At 26.8% G+C, this 24,891-nt stretch overlaps 1 protein-coding gene across 12 annotated transcripts; it reads right to left on the bottom strand.

Annotated features, from left to right (window-relative positions):
* Positions 1-1,718: 1,718 nt before the first annotated feature.
* LOC129918067 (synapse-associated protein of 47 kDa) lies at positions 1,719-22,938 on the bottom strand. Of its 12 annotated transcripts, none has more exons than XM_055998405.1 (9): positions 22,025-22,937; positions 17,147-17,176; positions 16,703-16,939; positions 14,696-14,787; positions 13,854-13,954; positions 13,422-13,696; positions 13,220-13,335; positions 11,440-11,748; positions 1,719-3,910 (listed from the first exon to the last, which is right to left on the bottom strand). In XM_055998405.1, the coding sequence occupies exons 1-9, from the start codon at positions 22,216-22,218 to the stop codon at positions 3,723-3,725; spliced, it is 1,542 nt and encodes a 513-aa protein (XP_055854380.1). In that variant the 5' UTR covers positions 22,219-22,937; the 3' UTR covers positions 1,719-3,722. The 12 variants fall into 12 exon arrangements, 11 of the variants coding, with proteins under 11 accessions (XP_055854380.1, XP_055854382.1, XP_055854379.1 ...); XM_055998407.1 differs by having other exon boundaries at positions 14,714-14,787; positions 22,025-22,935; XM_055998404.1 differs by having other exon boundaries at positions 16,694-16,939; positions 22,025-22,935.
* Between the last annotated feature and the right edge of the window lie 1,953 nt (positions 22,939-24,891).

The raw sequence follows: 24,891 nt of genomic DNA on the forward strand, positions 1-24,891 counted from the left end.
TTTCTTAGAAATAGGTTTCGAGGGAGATTCATGATTGCACATACAATTCCTAGGAAAAAAATATTCAGAGTGAATCAAAATTTCCTCTGGAGATTCACGATAGGACCCAATATCATCTAGTTTAAGCCCTCAGGGATTTAAACTGCGATTGACATGTAATATACATACTATACATAATGCAATATTACTACAGATTATATTCAACTTGATAAGGAGTAACGAAAAAGAATGGAAAATATTTATCCGGTTTGTATGTATGTATGCTCTATCATATTTTCTAAACTAATTATCTTCGTTAAAAAAACGAGGTTTCGTTGCAAGCAAGTTATAATCTATTTGACATTTCCTACTATGGGCCCTCTAGAGAACAAAGTACTTTTATGGGGGTTTTCATTGGTAAAAATAACACCGGCACACAAAAAAAAAAAAGTGTCATGAACCAGAAACCAGACCTATCTTTCTATATGTTTTTGGGCACGCTGAATCCGAATTTGAAGTCCGTTTGGCCCCATCACCCTCCAGTTTTGAGCTGTGAGTGCATTTTGTTTGAATTTTTATGACTTTTTTGGAGTTTTTTGCTTTTTTTTGCATATTACTCAAAACTGGAGGGTGACAGGGCCAAACGGACTTGAAATTCGGATTCAGCGGTCCCAAAAACATATAGAAAGATAGGTCTGGTTTCTGGTTCATGACACTTTTTTTTTTTGTGTGCCGGTGTAATCAATTATTTTTTTATTTTAATCTGTCAAAACGCCGATTTGGACAGTTATGAATAGTGTTTCATTGGGCAGAAATAATGGATTATTTGTTTACCCTTCGATGCAATTACCTATTCGGCCTTATCACGTATTCCATCGAGTCGGAAAATTTCTACGATTTCCAAATAAAACAGTAACAGAATCCGATTGTGGTGATGGAATGTATGAAATGTTTCATTACGGACGTATTTAATTTAATATAATATATATACAGCGGCTTACCAAATACGTTATCAAATTTTAAACTCAAAATAATTTCTAAAAAAGTAATCAACGGATATCACTGAATCATATCACTTTGAGACTGGTAGCGTTTTGTTCTGTTACGTTTATTGTTAATGGCAAATTAACTTACTTGTTTTGTTATTTTTGTCCGTTATCTAAACATGTGAGCCAATAAAAATTTGTTTCTGTCTTGAATTTTTTCAATCAAACAAACAAGATTATCTGGAGATGTAAAAAGAATATTCTAATAAAGTTCAAGATTTTATCAATCGAGTTTTGTTTACCAAGTCGTTTGGGAGTAGGTACTGCATCTTCTACAAGAAAGAACTAAAACGATTTTGTACGAATATTAAATAATTTTTACTCGAACTGAGTGCTAGGCTTTATCGAAAATCAAACATCACTTAAGTGTTTTTCAGCCACATATTAGTTCTTATATTTAATTTTCCATATCAATTTAAATGTATCAGGTGGGCTGGAATTTTTAAAACGATCTGATTAAAAATCTCTAAATTCTGCGGTCTCAAACCAACAATGAACGTTTTCACCTTGGACTCAAACCTCCGCATCAATTTGACGTCTCTGTGTTGCTTTTTCACTCAAACTTTATGGTGAAAAAGAAATAGCAGAGCGAGCCATCTCTTTCTCACTGGGAAGTTCGAATAAGAAAGAATCACATAAGAGACGTCAAAAGGCTTAGGCTTGAATTAAAAAACAACAAATTAAAACTCACTATAATTTTGTATTTGAATAGTTGTACACTTTTCCTTTATTAATATTAATAATTAAAGTTGTTCTTGTTTATTTTTCTTTTTATTTTTGTATTTTTTTGTTTTTCTTCGGCTTGTTTATTGTAGTTCTTACATCCGGTAACTGTACTGTTTCTTCATTTATCAGAAAAAAAAACAATAATTGATAACAATCATAAATATTTTGTTTACTTTTTTCTGATTATTTTTTTTTTTTGTTTTGTTTTTGAATGTACATTTCTTTTTTTAATATTAGTATTTTGTAGGAGTTTTTTTTTTAATTGCTTACTTTGTTTTTTTTTTTTTATTGCCAATTTCCAAAAAGAAACAAACCCTTGTTCTATTTTTTTGTTGTATTTATATCAATATCTTTAAAGTTTATATATATATATATTCCCAAATGTTTTGTTTTTTTTGTTTTATCTTTAAATATATAATAATAATAATTTGCTAATAGTTAAAATTTGAAAATTTTACAATATACATAGATACATATATATAGAATAATACATACGTACATATATAGTATATATATATATAATTATATTTATATATATGTTTAAATTCATCATAACAAATAAAAAAGGAAGAAAGTTTTATTTGTTTTGTAATTTTGGTTTCTTATTGTAAAAAAAATTATTAAATTGATAACAAACTTTGAAACTTATTAATTTTTTTTAATAAATTTAACAAACATAATTAATAGCAGTTAGCATTAGAAAGTTGATGTAAGTTTTTTTTTTCTTTTTATTAATATTATACTTGAAGATATTGAAAAATAATATTTTCATAGCTAACTTGTGTTGCATATACAAAGAGACGTATATGCTAAATATACATTATATGTTAAAAACTATAATTGCGCTGAAAAACAGTCTCAAATTAAAATGGATTTTTTAAAATAATTTTAATCAACAAAATAAGAAAGTATTTTTTTTTTAAAGATGAGTTTTAATTTGTTAAAGTAGTCAACAAAAAAAAAAAGATAACACAAACAAAAACAAAGTTTTGTGAAATTACTTTTATTTAATATATTTTATTTTTCTTGTTAATAATATTTACAGTTTTAAAATTATTTGTATACATAATAATCATAAAAATTATATTTATATATATTTTTGTTTTTTTTTTTATGTTTTCTCTTTTGCAATTAACATTTGATTATAATTGGAATACTTTTATATTTCTATATAATAACATAATTTATCTAAAATGAGCTTTAAATGTATATCTTTTCAATTTATCGTTTTTATTTATTTATTTATTTTTTTGTTTCAAATTTATATAAAACATACATACATATATTATATATATATTGTAATTAATTCAAAATTATATTAACATATTCATACAGACACATATATGTATTTGTATATAAATTTGACTATTTTTTTGTTTATCTTAGCTTCCTCTTTGTTTCATAAATATTTGAAAATAAATTTTGTTTGGTGGTTGAGAGAACCCATGGGAAAAATGGTTAAGATGAAATTTATGAAGGGTTTTGTTTTTGAAACAAAATTTGATTTAATTTAATTTTTTTAGTTTTTGGTGTGCCAAATTACTCACTCATTACTTGACCTTTAGGTTGAATTAAAGGTACATATACTATTATATTTGATATACATGTGTGTATACATATATTTGAATCAATATTTTAGCAAATACAAATAACTTAATTATATTATATTAATGTATATATATATTTATCGTTTGAGGGAGAGGGGCGGTTTATAACCTCACCGGTTTATAGCCTAGCATTACCTTTTTTAAACTTTTTAATGTTCTAAAATCATAAATATAAGTTTTGGTAGGTAGTTAATTTAAACACATATTTAGTTAAAAGTATAATTATTATTAATATAATATATTTATATCCCGGAAAACAGAAGAAAAGGATTAAAAAGGAAAAAAAATACAATACAAAAAAAGAAGAAGAACAAAATGAGAAAACTCAGGAAAACTTAGAAAAAACTACGATAAAGGCTCTTAATTACTTTAAATCATCGGTCTCATCGATAAGATCAGCGTATTGTTCCCAATCGTTGTTAGATGGACTTCGGGTGCGAATTGTCGTTTTTGATGTTTCTCCGCCACCTTCACCGCCCCCTGATGCACCACCGTCTGTAACCACTTCGTATTCTTGTAATTCAGCTTCCAGATCCTTTTCCCACTGTTCCTCTAAATATTTTTTTGCATATATTTATTTGTTTTATGTATTTATTTATATATATATATATATATATTTGTATATATATTTATATTCTTATATTTTTGTTTATTTTTATTATTTTGTTTTGTATTATAATGTTATAATAATTCCTGTTAGGTAGAGTCTTATTATTACAAACTTTTATAAATATAACTATACTCTAAACAAAATGTTTGGTATATAGGTAGGTATAGTATTTTTATAAATAAGTTTGTGGTAGATGTATGGTTTTTTTCTACTACTTATATACGGAAGTTGATTTAATGTTTTTTTTTTAATGATTTGATAGAAGAAAATACGAAAACCAAATAAAAATAATAATATTTGAAAAAAGTCAAAGAAAATATTTTTTGATGTACTTTTTTTTATTTAAATGTGCTGTGCAGAAAGATACTTTAATTTGCGATAGAAATGAGATAAAGTGAAAGGTGGTGTGAAGTGACTAAAATAAAAACTTGCAAAGCTGTAGCCAATTGTAGAAAGACCAAAAAAAAATTAAAAAAAAAAAAAATCCCCAAGATTTTTAAATAAATAAAATAAAAACTAAATCATTGATTTGTTTGATTGTTTGATCAAGCAATAAGAGAACATTAAATTCAATAAAAATAAGCTGTGGTTAAAAACAAAGTTGGAAAAAGTGTTGCTAGTCATTTTCTTTTTATTTCTAAATTAAAGAATCACTCTTGAATGAGTTTTTTAACATGTTTGCCAAAAGCTTGTGATTTTTTCCAGAAGCAAACAAACTGCAGTTAAGGCTAGAGAGACTTCATTCTATGTAACTCAACCCGATATATGACCAGCGAATTTAAATTTAAATAACTTCTTTATAAGAAAATTATTAAAATTAAAGTAAAGCCATAAAACAATATTTTTTATATTCAAAATTTCGTTCGTCAAAAATAATATTTAAATAATAAGTGTTATGCCAAGTAAACTTTTGCAAATAAAAAGACATAAATATGTGTCAGAAAGAGATAGATTGAAATAAAATAAATAACAAATAAAATATACATTTTAAATACATTTAATTAAGAGCAAATGAAGCCGAAATTAGATAATATCAAGAAGACTTGTTTTGGTATACAAAATAAAATAAAATAAAATAAATTAAACAAAAAGAACAACATATAATACATGTTATGTACATATATGCATATTTAACATATATATATATATATATATATTCACACATGTACATACAAATTATTTTTAAGATAGCAAAGAGAATTTTTGTAAAAAAAACTACACTTTGTTTTTAAATTTAATTTAATTCAGATTATTTAAAGAAACCATTTTAATTGATTTAATTGACTGTAGTTTTTTTTTTGTTCAATTAAAATAAATATAATGCATTTAATATAGAGAAAATTGGTATTCAAATTATAACAAAAAAAAAAATTAATTAAATTAATAAATTTAAACAAAATATATTCATAGATAAATAAGGATAGCACTCAATTGGTATTTTGTGTGGTGAGTTTTTAAATAAAATATAATTAAATCAATAAACAAAACATAATTCAAATTAAAATAGTTAAGTTTTTAAGACGGGTTCGATTATAAATTTCCCTACAGAATTATGTGCTTTGTAGCCGTGTTAAAGATTGCAATTTTAATCATTTTGTAACAGTTTTTGATTAGAATAATTATGTTTGTCAGATTGCTAAAATATCTTTTATATATTTTTTTTTAACATTTTTATTTTAATATTTTATTCTGGGTTTCAAGATGGAAAAATTTTAATGGGTATTTAAATTCTGTGTTTTTTTGCAGCAAGATTTTCGAAAGAAAAGTATCCGTAGCAGCGAAATGTTTTTTTTTTTTTTTTTAATTACTTTAAATTTTTATATTTTGTAATGTTCAGAGTTGTGAACTGTTCATGAGTTGTAATATATATTAAAATTGGCCTCAGAAATGGAACAATACAAAACCGGAAGACTTGCCGCCGATTTCTTAGGTGAACCCCACAGGCGGATCACTATTGTGAAACAGATACGAGGGAGAGTTATGATACCCTCGACGCATCGAGATCACAACAGCGCAACGCCGAGAAAAAGAAGAAGATATTTGCTGTCAAAATTCTATTCGCAGTTGGGGAAATGGTAACGGAGTTACGAATAACAGAGTTACGCGCGACAGAGTTACGGCCGTCAAAGTTACGCGAAACCGAAGTTACGAAAAACTAGAGTTACGAATTCCAAAGTTTTGTTAAGCTATGACATGTGATTTTTGGGTTGGCAACAATTGCGAGGAACGATATAGAATTATGGAAACATAAATAAGAGAATATCGATACGTAGGTGCAATATTAGTTGGACAAATAAGAAGTTAATTTCAATTATGTCCCCCAAACTTACATAAGTATACAAATATTTTTTTTTTGTTTTCTATTTCAACGTTTTTGCGATCTTCTCACAAAAACAAAACCATATGTTTACAAGATTAAATAACACCCATTTTCGCTTTACTCATTTAGTTCTGACCAATGAGAAAAATGTTAATCTCTTATTTGTATTTCCATAATTCCATATCGTTCCTCGCAATTGTTGCCAACCCAAAAATCACATGTCATAGCTTAACATAACTTTAGAATTCGTAACTCTAGTTTTTCGTAGCTTCGGTTTCGCGTAACTTTGACGCTCGTAACTCTGTCGCCCGTAACTCTGGTATTCGTAACTTCGTCGGTTTCCCGCAGTTGGGTATTGGGTATGTATTTAACTTTTTATTGATAACAGAGTAGTGTTTGTGCAATACTTGTACAATCCAATTACACTTTGGATAGTTTTTCTAAAAAAAAAATACATGTAACTCCTAAAAACGTTACACTTTTCGAATACTTGTTTCTCCATACCGGGAGCTAAAACATTATCTGACTCATCTTGAAATGTTATTTTGTTTTAATTTTCTGAAACTAAATAATTTTGGTTTTTGTATAATATAGAGTTTTTAAGCGATATTTCCCCTCAAAATGAAAAGCTAGCAATATTGAAAAAAACGGAGCATTTCTTAATAAGAGAGTCTGAACAAATTTAGTTTTCAATTACTGATATTTTAGAATGAATCTAATTTTTCAACGTATCTCTTGTATGTTAACACTTTATTTGTAACGTGTTTACTTTTTTTTAATAGTCAAAGTTTAATTAAAAACTAAAAATTGTATAAGTCAAATAAACAAGAAGCATGAAAAAAATAACCAACACAACCCCTCTAAAAACACAAAGCAGTTTTAACTACAAAATTCAATATTTAATATCATTTATTATTTTATCGCTTTGTCACTGTTTATTTAATTACGCATCAAATATCTAAATATTATGCCAACAACTTTCTATACTCTGCTGAAGCAAGCTTTTTTTTGTTAATGTTTTCTAGAAAAATTAAATTCCAATCAGATTGATTGATTTATGTATATTAAAATGTAGGTACACGTAGTATAATAGATTATGATATATAAAAACTTTCATTATAACATTTTATAAATTTTAGCAAAACGACATACATATATTTAATATATATTTTATATAAATAACAAAGGCATTTTGCTTATAAAACACCATTTTTTTGTAATTAACTATACGTTTAAACAATATTTAGAGAAATATATCTACAACAAAAAAAAAATTAAATACCAAAACCACATACAAACGAAAAAAAATTATTTGCCAATAAAATGAAGAGAAGGATTATGAAAATATTGTTTTGATTTTTTTTATTTATATTTGATGATATCAAGGGAATGATGATTTGAATGAGAATTTTGTGAGAAAAAAAACGAACACATTTTTAACGAACGAACGTGAACAGGAAAGTACACACAGACATTAAAAAAGTTTAATAATTAATAAATTAACAATAATTTTGATAATTTCCTAAAATTTTGATTTTAATGATTTTTGCTTTTTTTTGATTTTTTACTAACAAACGAAATAAATGTAATGTAAACTTACCACACAAAATTTTGTATATATATCTGTATTTTTATGATTTTTTTTTTGTATTTTTTTTTGTTTTGTTTTGTTTTTTTTTTTTAATTTTATTTATATTTTAATTAATCGTTAATCCATTCAATCTTCTGAAAGATGAATTGAAATAAAAAAGAAACAAATATATATGATTTCAATACTTATAAAAAAGTAATTATATATCTTTTTTGTTCAGATTATTTTTTTGTTTATAAAATTTGGAAAATGGGGAAAAAATATAAGCGAATAAAAAATTAGTAATTATTTTCTACAAAATAATAAAATAAATGAAAAAGAAAAAAAAAACACAACATGGAAGTATAAGCAATGCATTTTAAAGAACAAACTTTTTATTTAATATAATGATTAATGTATTTTTTTTATTTAAAAGAAAAGTAAAAAAGATTTTTTTATAGATCACGGTTTAATAAAAACAAAAATAAAATGAAGTTCAAAGCAGGTACATTTTTTTAAAGCTTTTAATTCTTTTTCTGTGTTTGGAGTTTCTACTAGTTTTAGCCGGTCTAGATTATTTTGAAGTAAATTGTATTGAGTAATTTAACTTTAAGATTGAAAATATTGCGTGCTATCATGACCTTTTTTAAACTATTTCATACAGTTCAAGTGTAGGAGCTTTTTTCATATTCAATTCAACCACTTTTTCACACGATGCAGCATCTCGGGTAATTTTTTGTTTTGTTGGAAAAATTTTAAATAGATAGAAATAATTTTAAAATAAATATTTTTTGAAACCAATCAATTTTATCTACAGCATTTTTAACCACATTTATTATTTCAATATTAAATGTTTTAGAAGAAAAAAAAAAAACTCATTGAAAAAAACAAGCAACACAATAAATCAATTTTGTACGTGAGTGAAATATAAAATTCAACACAAAAAATAAACTTAATAATGTTATTCATGTGTGTTTTTGGTAAATGTTTGTTTTGATATTTTTGAAGAATTAAACACATAGTGCTAAAGTCTAGTAATTATCCTAATAATACTCTAAGAAATGCATTTAATGAATGTAATATTTTTTTTTTTGTTTTAAATATATTTGGGGAACTCCAATGAAATGTTTGAAAGTTGTGAGTTTATTTTTTTTTTTTTGTAAAGATTTCCCAAAATGCATTAATGTATTATTTTTTTCTTCATAATTTTATCTCTTATTGTTTAAAACTATATTCTTATGTGTGTTAAACGCATTTTGTTTGCATAATTTTATTTCTTTAACTTATTTATGTTTATACATATATTTTGTAAATATATATTTAAGAACGATATTTTTTCCAGTTTATTTTCTTTTTTTTGTTGTTGGTGTGATAATAAAGTAATACAAATAGTTTCTTTTTTTTTAAAGATATTTTAAATATTTTTTAATACTGTTTTGTATATAATTAATATTCTAAAGCTGTTGAGAAAAAAAGAAGAGAAAAAGAAAAATCATAATATTATGTACAGGGTTTTATTGAACTTTTAGTACGACTCAGATTTTTTTTGAATATCTTTTTCTTTTGATAATGAATCATCAAAACGAGAAGTGTGGCTGATTAAAACTTTTTTTCAATATTTTTATTGATATTTATACAAAATTGGCAGTAAATATTAATGTCCGTTTAAGACTACTATTTTCATTATTATAAATATTACAAAAAAAAGGAAAAAAGAAAACTTTAAATACATTAATTTCGTTTCCTTTTCAAAGCAGCTACACATTTCTCGCCAACTGATCTACTAAAAATGTACATAACAAACGAAAAAAAAAAACATAAGAAAAAAAATGATAAGAACATTTATCATTTATTATTTGCAGAAATATATATATATGTATATATATTTAACTATATCTTTTGTTATTTTTGTTTTACTTTAATTGGTCGCCATCCTTTAATTTTATTTTTTTTTTTCTAGGAATAAAATTGTGGGAAATGGATTATAAAAAGGGTTACTTTTGATTCTCTATGCTATCTCGTGATGTGTGTTCTTTTTATTGTTTTAGTTTTCACTTTAGATCAAGATAACTTGTGTTTTTTATGAACTACTAAGTTATTTTGAACATTAAAATGAAATCTACTTTTTTTCTGTTCACATTTTGTTTTAAGGGAATTTAAGGGAAAAAAAAATAATTATTATTACTTCAATAAATGCATATTAGATTTATAGATTTCTGCAAGCGTTGGGTATATAGTAGAGAATTTGTAAAAGATAATATAAATTAACAAGCTTTTCAAAATTGTTCGAAAATGGAAAAGGAAGCCATTTATATATGTATATATATTTAATTTAATGTATTAATATGTGATACAAAAAATATAAACTTGAAAGCGAGCAATTTACATACAACAAATACAACTAGTTAAGAGATTTTTTTTGTTTAATGATCTTCAAGGCCCTGCCAGCTTACTATTTTTTTTTTATTTTTTATTATATATAAATATATTTTCTGAAGTGCATCGCAAGAAAACGAAAATAATGTAAATTATCTTGGCATATTGATTTATGACGTAAAACGTAATTAGTTGTATGGTTGAATACATTGATGTTATGTGAGTAACATAGTGAATAAAATTAACAAACAAAACAAAAAAAAAAAAAACAAGTGAAGAAGATAAGAAAGTTGTTAAATAACAAAGATTATATTTTGTCGACCAATACTGGTAAAAGTTTTGAGTCATACAATTTTGATAAACTAGTGTTTTGTATGAGTTTATGTTACACGAAATTAATAAGCTCTTGAGACTAGTAATTCTTAGAAGTTCCTTTCTCTCGAATTTTTCGTTGTGTTTTGGACCTATACTTCTTTTGATGAATTTACTTTTTAAGAGGAGGTACTATATTCTGAATTTCTTTCGTGAAAACGAGTATTTATCAAATTATTCCCGAGTTATTGACATCTCGCTAGATCGAAATGTAATCCATAAATGATTTGTTTTCAAATTTGATAACTGAACCACAAGACTTGTTTTGGAATAGTGGGGCTTAGTTTTAAAAACCACTAAGAGTCACTATAAAGAACTTGAATATATCAATTATGTTTTATGAGCATGTTTTTAAATTGTTAGTTTTTTTTCGATTTTTAATTATAATCCCCACTTTTTTTTTTAATTTAAGTATTTTGCAAAAAAAAAATTTTTAAAGTTTACAGTAGATAATTATTCAAAAATTAATGCAAGTCCGTATAGAATATACATATTTTATTTAAAACAGTTTACGTTTCTGAGAGCTTACTAATTTTTGTTCTTTTTCAAAAGTTGAGTAAGCAAAATTATGCATTTGGCAGCAAAACTGAGAAAATCGTGTCTCAAATCTCAAAAAAAAAAAAAAGAAATGATCACTCATGAAAATCTTATTCCTGTATTTTATTGTTGCATTTAATGCTATGTGAAATAAGATACGATGGAATATTTCATATAAAACAAAACAAAAGAAAAATAAATAAAACAGACAACAAAAAAAAAATAAATACCCTCGGTGTAAAATTAAATAATAATACAAAACATAAAGGAAACAAAATAAAACAAACAAATCTTACCATTGTTTTCTAGAGCTTGCTGCGTCATACTGTCGATACCAAGTTTACGCATTCCATCCTTAATTTCTTCTAAATCTGTTTCTGTAGTTTGAAAAGTATCCGAAACAAATTCCGATTCAGAAAGGCGTTTTGCTTTTGTTTTTTCAACTGAATTTTCATTTACAATATTGCTCTTCACTGATTTCTTTGATTTTGATTTTTGGGATTTTGAATTTTCTTTAAGATTAATTGTATCGTCTTGCCCCAATTCTGGGGCAGGAGTATTTACACTTGGCGATGATGAATTTGTTTCGGAAGTTTGCGCTTTAGCTTTGTTTTTTTGTTTTTGGTTTGTTTACATATCGTTTAATATTTTTTGTTTATTTTTTAATTAAGGTATATAATGTAAATTGTAGATTCCAGTGTTTTTGATATTAATTTAGTGTGATTTGTGTATTCCAATAAAGAAAGAAAAAAAAATAAAGAAAAAAGAAAAAAAAAATGAAAACAAAAATATAATAAACAAAAATAAAAATAAAAGGAAATGATAAACGCAACATAAAATATTAAATAACAAATTTTGAAATGCCGTAGAATATGATGATGCTGATTTTTTTTTTATTTAAACGTTTTTCATATCAACTTAATAGGAAATGAAAAACTTAATATTAAAAATTCATGAAATGAAAATGACGTTTAAAAGCTATACACACATTTTTGCTTATTTTTTAAATGTTGATGGTTCATTTAAAAACCTAATTATTTAAGTTTAAAATGATTATTTTTACTTTTAGCTCGCACATGCAAATAGCTTGATAGTTTAGTGGTTTAATAAAGTCTGTTTATCCTGAAATCATGAAAATAACCGAGCAGATGAGTACAAGCTCGTAAAAAATGACAAAACAAGAAACAACAGAAAGGAATAGCTAGCTTCATGTGTTAACAATTAACATTGAATGTTACCAATTAGTTTTGAAATTTTAAATTCAAAAATGAAAATGTTTTCAAATTATTTTTCTAAATTTTTTAATTCACACATTTGCATCTGATTTGTGAGTGTTAAAAGTTTTCAAAATAAGTCAAGTCACTTTGCAAATAACCTCAAAGTAATAGAATATGTGAGCAACTGTTAAATCATCTTCTTATTCTGTCTTCAAAATATTATAGATGTTTCTGAAATGTGGTTTACTTATTAATAATAAGACAATTTATTTTTATTGGAAACGATTTCAGATTAAGAAATATTTGCATATGCGAACAGCTTATGTTAAACACAAAATTACTGAATGTCAACAAAAAAAATGAAGAAATGAAGCCACCAAATTTTAAAATAATGCTAAGCCACGAGTATGCATTTTTTTGCTCTTGAATATTATATAAGAAACTATAATATGAAAATAAAATTATATATGCGACAAACTTCAACATCTAAATCATCTACGTTTATAGTTATATAATATTTATGAATATACTTTTAATTATTTATTTATAGAAAAAAGGAAAAAAGCAAATTCAAAAAATTTTGTTAAAATATTTACACAAATACAAAAAATAAAATTATTTATTTAAATTATGGTTTATAGGTTGTTTGTTCTCTTGGGAGGCTTTTACATTTAAAAAAAATATAAATAACCAACAAATTAACATAAAAGATTTCCTCATTTTCCTCAAAAAAAATTAAATAAATTAAATATATACATATATTTATAAACATTTAACTTTAAATTTAAACAAAATCAAATAATATAAAAACTAAAAAAGAGACTTGGAACAAAAACACAAACAATAAATTAAAACTTACCATCTTCGCTGGAAGCCTGACCAACGCCATCGGCTCCCAATGTTCCCAATTCTGCTGCTTGAATAATTAGTGAAACACGATAAAAGTAGTTCCTCCAGAAGTTCTCCTCTGTGATTCTGTTAGCAAAACAAAAATTGTAATGAAATACAAAATAAATAAGTTAAATAAGAAAAGGTAAGGAAAATTATTTAAAAGTTAATACATTTTAGGTACAAGTTCGAATCGCATTTTTTCAAGAGCCTGATCTTCGGCCATAATAGCAATGGCTGTAGGATATGCAGTATCGTAATCAAATTGAAAATCAACACCAGCTGGTGGAGCACGCACAAAGTTACGACGGTCCAATGATAGACCCATAATTTCTTCCTTAATTTTGGCTTCGTTACTGTGTCCAACCCAAGGGGCCTGTCCTGATTCGGAGCCTCCTTGTCCCTTAATAAAAGCTTCTTGTTCTTTGTTGAATTCACCGAGAATTGTCTAAAATGAAAAATAAACATAAGTGTCAAATATTTGTTTGAATAAAAATTTTAACTAAAAAAAAAAACAACGGGTAAATACCCGTTTAAAGTTTATTTCATTCATTAATAATTTAGGTGCAGTCCTTAAATTGCTTAAAGAAACATCATTTACTTACATTATCTTTGACAGTTTCTTTTATTTTAGCTCCTGCTTTGTTAACAGCTGAATATAAGAATGAACCAAAATGTTTGGCACCTTGTGTAACTTTTGTTGTTACTGAAAAAAAAAATAAAATAAAATAAAAATTGTATCCTTTTCTATTTGGTATTAACTAATATGCTAAATAAAAATAATCAATTATGCTCATTTGGTAAATGTTTTGATCATGCATTCCAATTGCTATTGTTAATTACACATTTTTTATAACATTTGATAAATTTTAAATTTTATTTAAATTTTAAATTTATTTATCAATTTCATTCCATTTATGTGGTAATTCACAATTGCAATTGGATTGTTTAAGCAGCCGTGTTTTCATGAGAATTCTAAAAAGTTAAGCGAAATATTAAACAAAAATCTCATGCCAATTTGGTTAGTTTTTTTTTTCCCAACATTATTTTGATAAAAGAAAAAAATGTAAGTGATTCCCAGTTAATTTTTATTTTGGTTAATTGTACTTAATTTTTACTGACTGCTCTTCGAAATCCCACGAAAACACGGATATATGTATTTATATTTGATAACGCAAAATACTGAATGTATGAAAATTGTGTATCTTTTAGTTTATATTAAGAGAAAGGGTTCTTTCATATTTTGGTTGATTAAATATTTTTGCATGTCTGCATTTCTTAACTTATTGAAAATCAAAACTTATCAAGCACTCAATATTATCGTGTTTTTATTTTTGTATTTAAAAAAATATATACTTATTTTATTATCGTGTTTTTATTTTTGTATTAAAAAAAATATATTTCAAAAAAGCCAATTAGAAAATTTTGAATTTCTGTATGCACATACTTTTAGTTTCTCCCTTACCCTGTCCAATTTGACCATCATCTGTTGGAGTACCACCACCTGATGCAGGATGAGAATCAGCTCCTTCTGTGGCACTGTAGATAATATAAATAAAACATAACAATTAGTTATGACTACAAAATTAATTGTTTTTAACAATAAATCAAATAAATTTACACATAAAATGCATTGACCATTTTATACGTGCTTGTTGCAAAATGATATATTTTTCATTTAAATACTACTTATACTAAGTTTTACTATAATGAATACACAGTTAGACCTTAAATTATATGCTTATTAGGATGGTTTTGAAAAAAAAAAAACATAATGTTTGAAATTCGAAGGCAATTTTTTTTAAATTTCCGTTTTTGCCAGTGTTCTTGTCACAAACTAAATTTTGGGAGCGGAATTTCATATATTCTTTAAATATTTAAAAAAAAAGCACTAAATCAATTCTATTTTTTATAACACATTTTAATTAATTTGTATATTGTAAAACATTTTATATTTGTATCAATATTCTAGGTATATTATTTTAAATGAAAAATATATCATAATAAAGGACACAGTAGGGATTTTTTAAGATTTAATAGACTTAATAGAAAAGAGTTTTTCAGGCAATATACTAAATTTATCTGTTAATTTTACATCAAACTATGTAATTTCTACTTTGATTAAATTAATGAGATGCAAAAAATCTTAACTTTTATCTTAAAAATGAACTAATAAAAAATAAGACATTTTCTATATAAAAATATAGTTTGTGATTATGTGCATTAATTCAAAAATCTATACATAAAAAATACACTCATGAAAAGATAGTATAAAAAATTAAAAAAAAGTGCCTAATTCAAAAATAAAAAAAAAGACTTGTTATGGAGTATTTTTTTTTAAGAATTAATACTTAAAAAAAAAAAATAAAAAAAAACACATAACAAGCAAATGAAAAATATAAACAATACAAAGCACAGATAAGAAAACAAAAAAAATAATATTAATAAGAAAACACATAAGTTAAGTTCTACTAACAATAATAATTCTAATGGTGAATTTTTAATGGGCCGTACACAAATGATGGAATTTGATATTATGTGCTTTTTATGCGTTATCATCTTCAGATATTTATTTTGCTGTGTTGCTTCAATAAACTAAATGAGTGAAAAATAATAAAGAAAAAAACAAACAAAAAAATATAATAATAAATTATTTACTAAAATTTAAATAAATGCTATCCATTTTTTGTTTGTAAGTGATTTTTTTTTTAAATATTTATGAGTTTTGATTATTTAAATTTTGAATGATTTATTTTGAAAGTATTTAGTTTTGAAGTGATTAAACAAGTTCACTAATGAAATGAATATAAATTCAAGGTTTTCAACTTATTTGAAACAATACCTTGGTTGATAGGGTTATTTTCTTCTTTTCATTTTTTTTTCAACTAAACTTAAATTTACAAATAAAAACTGATATTTAAAAATTAAATGATAAATGAGTGTGAATTTCAAAAACCCTTTTACCAAAGGGAAACATTAAAATTTTATTAAATTGTGATATAAAATTGGATTTTTAATATAAAAAAAATTGATATATTTGGGATAAAAATACGAGTAAACAAATTTGTTTTAAAAATGTGGAATTCTGCCGAACAACATTCTATATTTATTTTCAAAAAACCTTTTATAAAACTTCAAATCTATTCAAATAATTATTTTATATTATAGAAACAATAAATAATAAAACTATACAAAAAATTCTCTTTTTTTTTATTATTTTTTATGTATGTATATATAATTCATTGGAATGCCAATTAAAATCAAAAACCCAAAAAATCCAATATAAAAGCTTTATTATTTAAAAGCAAAATGCTTATTATTAATATTATATTATTGATTATTATTTTTGCTTTAACTAAATTAAATGTTTGATTAAAACTTAACGTAAAAATAGTTGTGTAACAGGTAAATACCATTATTCCGTCATTAAATGTTTGGCCCATACCTAATATACCTCGACTTGTCTTCATCATCACCACTAACTGCACCAGCAGCTTCATATCCACCCTGTTCCGCAAGTCCTTCTACGTTACCTTCTTCACCGGCACCTTTTCGTAAGCCAGGTATTGATGGCATCGCTGGCATTGCTGGCATGGCCGGCATTGAGGGCATTGCCGGCATCGATGGCATATTTGGCATCGATGGAATAGATGCATTTCCTAACCAACCTTTAACGTTCGAAAACATTCCACTGAAATTAAAAAAAAAAAATAAACAAAATTTTGTTGCATATAGTAAAGTTTTATTTTTATTTATGAAATATTAATAGTTACTGACACCGAAATTATTTGGTTTTATAGAAAGGAGTAGTTAGTAATGTAAATAAAGTCAAAGATCACTCAATAATGGTTAAAAACGAAAATAAAATTAAAAAGATATAAAAATAAAAACGTCTTACCTTTCAAATATCGATGATACCAAATTTTTTCTAAACAAAAATAAAAATAAATAAACCAAAAATTACAAAATAAATAAAACAAAACAAATCAAGTTTAATAATTAAAGTAAAATAAATTTAAATAAAAAAAAAACACAAAGAACTGTAAAATATGTTTAACAACTCCTTACTTCTATTTCGCTTCGAAATCGCAATAAATCTACGATACTAATGGAAATCATAAGACCGATTGCTTTGAATAGAACGGGGTTAAGGGAAATTGGAAGTGTTTTTCTTTTCCGGACAAATTGAAACTATCTGAATTTTTTTTTTTTTGGGAAATTTTACTGAAACATTTTCTGATATTTCTGTTATTTTAGTCATATTTAATTCCAAAACCTATTCGTAAAAGGCTGCTTTGAATTTGGATTTTTTGTAAATTTTATAAACATCCTTGTGTACCTATGTTTTATTGGGCACGTTTAGGAAACATTAGAGACTAAATTTCAACGTCAATTTCATTTTGGGTAGACGAGTAAATCGAGTTAGGGATATTTTTTTTGCCTATCTTTCTTAACCAGTGTCCACTGGTTTTATTTCTGATTAAAGTAAGCGTTCGAGTTTGGAGACCAGAAATGCACACTTTGTTTGAAAACAATGATTGATTCCCTAGTGAAAAGTTACTCTTCTTTTATGTTACACTAAATTCTGTGAAAAATAAAAACTTCAAGGTACATTCTGATTGAAAATTAGAAATTCTATTAAAAAGAAAAGGCAGGAAAACATTTTAATGATCATTAAAAAAGCAGTGTATGACGTATGAGTGCTTTTTATTCGAAGATGTAATTAACGAAAATTATACTATAGAAAAATATTGATGACATTGGATGATATCCAGGAAAAAAAGTAATTTACTAGAAAAATCATAAACATTTTGTTCAAATCAGTAATAATGACAAACTGAATTTTGTTCTTTTTCATGTACTAGTCCCTAGACTAAGTTAAATATGTCTAGCATCTTTTGCTATGTAAATCCTTCAAATTGAAACAAAAAAAGTCACAAAACTCTTGAAGGTTTAACATAAGAACAACTGGATAAACATTTGACGAACAGATGTTTTTTCTTATTTCAGCTTTAAGCTACATATATGTGACACAATTTTTAAGCAATTAATATGAATTTCGTTGTTTTTACTTTATTCAAAAAATAAAAAAATGACAAAAGTTTGCAAAATCATAAATGCTGCAACATAGTTAAAAAAGATTCTTGGCACAGTACAACAATTCCTTATTACCTGGCATAAAAGTCCCAAGGGGTTTAAATGGATGACATAGTTTTTGACAATATTTATTGTTTACCCTAGGTATCAAAGTAATATGAAAAAGTATGTTATATGGAATAGTACCTACTTATGTATAAGTATATACATATGTACATATAGTATATATCGATATTTATTAGAAGAATTTAGGTTACTAGATATATAATATTGTATTTTGTTGTAAGCTGATAAATATAAATTACAAAAATACTCAATTTAGTAACATTCATTGCAATAAAGATATATTAAGATATACATTTGTGCAACAAGTAAAAACAAAGAACAAAATGAAACAAGTTAAGTAAAAAGATACGAAAAATTTTAACCGATAAAAATTAAAATTAAAATAATGCAAGGAAAAGAAACAAAATTCTTATCACATTGCTTTATTTTTAACTTTTTCTTATGAACTTTTAATGGTTTAAGTTTTCATAATTAATTTTGCTCTATATTTTTTTATCAAAAATCAACCCTTATCATCCCCAACATCAATATTCCTTCACATTTCTGTTTGACCTTGAAAATTTATGAAACACGTCTATTCTATATATAGGTAGGTATAATTTCTAAATGTGTTAATCAAGAATCATGTATCTTTGCCATTTGTCAAATGTTTGCTTAAATTAAAATTGAGCTAGGTACCTACCCTACCTAGTTTGTGTTTGCATAAGGTAAAATCAGATTTATTAAAATCAAGATAACCAATTAATTTGATTTTATTAAACAAAAAAGGCATATGTAAGCTAGTTGATTTTTTAAAAAGAGAAGAAGTTTTTTTTTTGCAAAGAAAATTACACACCCCACATGTAGAGCAAATATGACGTTTGTTTATCGATTGGGATGGGAGGGATGTGACAAAACAATGACTATAATACAAAAAAAAGAAGAAAAGGAGAGAAATCTTTTAATCCGAAAAATGAGAGAAAACTTCCAGTGACACTTCCTATCTCAAAAAAAATTGGAAAAAAAACAAGAAATAAATTGAATTTTTAAAAATAATATGAAAAAAAAAGTATACAATATCCCTTTCCCTACCTTTTGAAAGGAATGAAACTCGAATGTGGGAGGAATAAGTGTTTTTAACATTACATTTTTTCTGTGGATCTATTGTTTTAATTAATGGAATTCAATACGCTTGACATTCAATATTTCGTCTTTTTTTTTTTTTTCTTTACTTGGTATGCGCTTGCTTAGTAAACCCAAGAGACTACAATATTAAATCATATTGTAAAAATCACAGCAATTCTGAGAGAGAAAAGTAGGTAAGTCAATTCAAAATTCTGTTTAAAGTTAAAACAACTTATAACTTGAAAAGTTGCTCTTTTCTTAAAATTCAAATGTACACTAGAATGCATAAAATTATATATCTTGACATTGAATAAAAATTTAAATCAAAAAATTGATACTCTGTTGAGTACTTTTAAAATGATTACTCAAGACTTAAATTTTCCAATCAAGATGCTTGTTATTCTTAACAAGGCAAACCTACTTAGTAACTACTAATAAACATACTTAAATATGCTTAATATGAGATTATTAAGACCTAAAAAAAAGTATGTATATGTAAACATAAGGTAGGTAAGGAGTTGACAAGAAAAAAAACATAATTCAAATCAGGAAAAGAGAGCATAAAGCTCTCTCTCTCATTCCATTGAAAATAGAGGTCAATTCCAATCTGGAAAAGTGTATTATTTGTACGAAACCTTCAATGGTTCAAGGAAGTGTTCCAACGATAAATGCTCATTTAGGAATAAGTTGTACAGGGTTGCTACCACTTCAGATTTTGGAGATAATTTTTTTTTTAATTTGTAAAAGTTTGTAAGGGCTAGCGAAGTATCTTGTTTAAGGACAGTAGCTTAATAGAAATCTACATGAATTCTTCTTTTTTTCAACTTTGAATTGATTAGATTAGATTAGTCAGGGATCGAACTACGGCAAACCGTACGTTAACGTATTGACGCTTTATGTCTCTATCATTTACTTCTGATTAAACATAGAGAGCTATAGTCAAAACGTTAACGAACGTATGCCGTAGTTCGACCCCAGGTTTCTGAAATCTCAGAGAATTCTTCTAAGAGAACCTGTAATTTTTTTCTCTTCAGTGTTTAATTGGAAAAATCTGAAATTTTCTGAGGACTGGCAGATGGCTTAAAGACATATTCGAAAGAAGTGGAAAAGATTAAAATCTTATATTCCTTTGGCTTTTTTGGTCGCAGTGGTTGTAGTAATGAAACAATTAAGTAACCATTAGCTTTTCCCGACGTTTCGACAGGGGTTGCTGTCTTCTTCAGGGGAAGTTACATAAAAATATAACAAAAATTGTAATCTACATTAAAAAGCAAAGATTAAAAAATAAAAATGAGCAAAATACACTTCAAAGAGAAGTTTAGTCTTTAATTATTACAAACAAAAAAAAACAAATATGTCAAAAATATTTGTTTTTTTTTGTTTGTAATAATTAAAGACTAAACTTCTCTTTGAAGTGTATTTTGCTCATTTTTATTTTTTAATCTTTGCTTTTTAATGTAGATTACAATTTTTGTTATATTTTTATGTAACTTCCCCTGAAGAAGACAGCAACCCCTGTCGAAACGTCGGGAAAAGCTAATGGTTACTTAATTGTTTCATTACTACAACCACTGCGACCAAAAAAGCCAAAGGAATATAAGATTTTAATCTTTTCCACTTCTTTCGATTATAAACTCTAAATTGGTCAATAAATCATCTTTAAAGACATATTCCCACAACTGACTTCTCTTCTAAACTGTTCCAGATAGTCAAGCAAACTAGAAAAGTTTGGAACAGAAAAATATCATTGAATAGCAAAAAGATGTCCTTTTCTGGTCAGAAAAGAATCGTGAAAATATTTCAAATGTGCTTGTTTTTATTTTTCGTTCTTATGTTTCCATGAAACTCTTCTGACCTGTCCTGCTTTAACTTTCATCTCATATTTCACGCAAATAGGATTCACCTATTTCCTTTCAAGTGAACCATATTTTTCTAAGAAACTTATATATTTCAATTGACCTCGAATACTCTTTGGGAGTCTTGGCAACCCTGAAGTTCCTTCGAATTGCGCAGTTTTTCAAACTCCATACTGAGATTTTTCAACAAAAAATAGAGAACTTGAATATTTTTTTTGGAAACTTTTCGACGAAAAATGTTTCTTTAAAATACAAAATGGTTAGCTACCATTGTATATATATTTTTTGTATTTAGGAAGTTAGATTAATTCCCAAAAAAGAAAAATGAAGACATTCCTCAACGGTATAAAATTATACACATAATAGGGTTAAGATTGAGAGAGAGTGAAAATTCACCCAAATCCCCCTTGCCTACTCTCTCTCTCTCTATACAACATACAAGAAAAGAGAAAAGGTAGTTTACTTTTTTATTGGAGACGGACATCCACGAGGCAGAGAAAAATCGATTTTTTCTGCAATGTCGGAAGGGTGAATCTGGAAATTAGAATATATGTATGTACCTCCTTAAAATCAAGATTTTCATTTTTTTTTTTTTGCCAAGTGTGAAAAAATGAAACATATTGTTTAAAGATTATTAAAAATATGTAACTTACCTTTTGGCAGCACCATCTTCATCGAGGCCTTCCATACCAGCAGCTTGTTCGGGATCGACAACTGCGGCTGGAGCTGGTTCAGCCTGTTCTGTAGGATTTGAATTTGGGGGTGGTGCTGGGACGTCTTCGTCTTGAGGATCACCTTTCACCGAACCCATCCATGATGTTACTTGATTAGTTAAGCCCGAAAACATTGTTACTTAAGACTGAAAGAAAAACCTTTTTCTTGCTTTTTTTTTTGTGGTTGGTAGGAATTCGATAGAGAGACTACTACCACTTTGTTATAAGGTACACTTCACTTTTTTTTATATATATATTATGTATATGTACTATAACAGATAGATAGAACTTCACTTATGGTGTTCAAGTGAAGGAATTTTTCACACAGAAAATTCCTTAACTAGGAAGGAAAATTGGCACTCAATTGCCTTCGAAATGTATAACTGGTAGATAGTTTATATAGTTAATAAAAAAGAACCCTAATTGGATTTCCAGAGAATATTGTGAAAAAAAAACTTAAGTTTTTTTTTTCTTATTTTAAATTCTATATTATATATAGTCACCGAGAGAGGAGTATATTTGAATAGTGTCCTGATTGAATCGAAGGTCCTCTGAAAACTGTTGGAATAAAAGAAAAACTGGCGAGTCGATGTTGCGCTGAATGGGAGCTAGAGAATTTTTGTTGCTTTTTTTGTTGGAATGGAAATTCGATGGAAGACAAGTTCGTCTCTTTTCCTGTGTTTTTTGTTTCTTTTGATAATATAAAGATGTATAGTAATGCAAATAATATTTTCTATTGCGCATGCAGTCGAAATTTTTCGTAGAAAACCAATTTGCGACGTCGCAGCAAAAAAAATTGTTTTGTTTTTAATTATTTTTATTATTTGAGAAAAATCGCTGCGCTGCGTGTTTTTGATGTATTTGACAAGTGAATACTGTGAAAGGAAAAGCTTTTGAGCGGGTGGTACACTAAGGAAGGAAATTTTTTTTTGAATTTGAGTTTATGATACTTTGGTAGTCAGAGTTGGAACTACACACGAAAGACTTAAGTAATTTTTGTTTGCTCATGACTACATAAAAAAGGAACTATACCCAATTCGTTATTGTGAATAGATCACAATCTATATGAGTAAAGGCTTGGCCACACCGGAGGGTACGCGGTAGAGGTACAGGTAACGGTACGGGTATTTGTATGGAAAAAATTCCAAACTGACACATCAACGTTCGGGTGTGGAATTTTTTTAATACAAATATCGTTGCCGCTACCCGTACCGCTACCGCGTACCCTCCGGTGTGGCCAAGCCTTAAAGGCTTGGCCACACCGGAGGGTATGCGGTAGCGGTACGGGTAGAGGTAACGGTACTTGTATGAAAAAAATTCCAAACTGACATATCAACGTTCAGATGTGGAATTTTTTTCATAGAAATATCGTTACCGCTACCCGTACCTCTACCGCATACCCTCCGGTGTGGCCAAGCCTTAAAGGCTTGGCCACACTGGGGGGTATGCGGTAGCGGTACGGGTAATTGTATGAAAAAAATTCCACATCTGAACGTTGATGTGTCAGTTTGGAATTTTTCATAAAATTACCCATACCGCTACCGCATGTACCCTCCGGTGTGGTTAAAGCCTTTAAGGAATGGTGTGCAGTATAGCGGTGCAGGTAATTGTATGGAAGAAACTTCAAACTGGACCGTCAACGTTTAGGTATGGAGTTTTTGAAGTTATACCTACTCCTTTTGCGGAGTTTGTTTATGAAAATTTACTTTTTGAAAAATGTGTCAAGTAGCACCATCTATAGTGCTCATAAGCTGCGTTCCTTTGGAAATATTTATCTACTGCTTAGTACTTAAAACTACTTTGAACTACTTTTGCTATACTGAAAAAGTAGTTCAAAGCAGCTTTAAGTACTAAGCAGTAGATAAATATTTCCAAAGGAACGCAGCTATAGTTGTAAAAAATTTGTTTATGCTATGAACCTAATAAGTGAATATCTGTGAGTAAGAAGTCTAACTTCAATCACGTGTACATAATATGTGCTTTGTATATCTATAGCACTCTCATTGTATATTATATCCTTAGTACTTAGTAAAAAATGTAAAATTTTAAACAGAAAATCTTAGCTCCCTCGCTACCACTCAACTAACGAACAAACTAAAAAATCTCACTTCATGATAGTACTATAATGATGGGCTACACGGTGATTTTTCAATCGCCTAAACAGTCAGGTTGTAGGCAATGAAGGGTGAGGATTTTCCTCTTTTTGACATTCGTTCCTAGGAAATGTGAATTGGACCGTGATTGGGCACAATACTGTGTAGCAAAGCCCATAGATTCTATATGTATAAAAAGTACAGGTGTGCACACTTTCTTTTTTTTTTGTACCAACCTGATACCGCCGACACATACGGAAAAACAATCATAAAATAACATCACAAATGTTCAATTATTTATTTTTTATTATTTTGGGCAGTTTTGTTGCGACTTTAACATTATTCTTTAACGAAAACACGAGTAGTGACTACAGTGCCGCCTAGTTTTCACAATTCTTTAATAGTCAGCTATTACATGAAGCCTCAAGAGGCGCGCCTCTTTTCAAAACTAATGAGTGCAAGAGAGAAAGAAGATAAACAAAAAATTATCCGACCGGAGAGTCGTGGGCCAAAATTCTGAGACTCTTTTTTGACGTTTCTTTTTCCACTCTTTATTTTTTCAACATTCCCTTCCATTTCTTTTTGCTTCTTGGTGGAATACAACAACAACAATACTTAAATTAAAGGATAAATGTCAAATTTGAGTCTTTGACTCAAGAGGCATCGTGTAAAGGCTTGGCCACACCGGAGGGTATGCGGTAGCGGTACGGGTAG

Source organism: Episyrphus balteatus, chromosome 4 (assembly GCF_945859705.1).
Source record: "Episyrphus balteatus chromosome 4, idEpiBalt1.1, whole genome shotgun sequence".
Taxonomy (NCBI): domain Eukaryota; kingdom Metazoa; phylum Arthropoda; class Insecta; order Diptera; family Syrphidae; genus Episyrphus; species Episyrphus balteatus.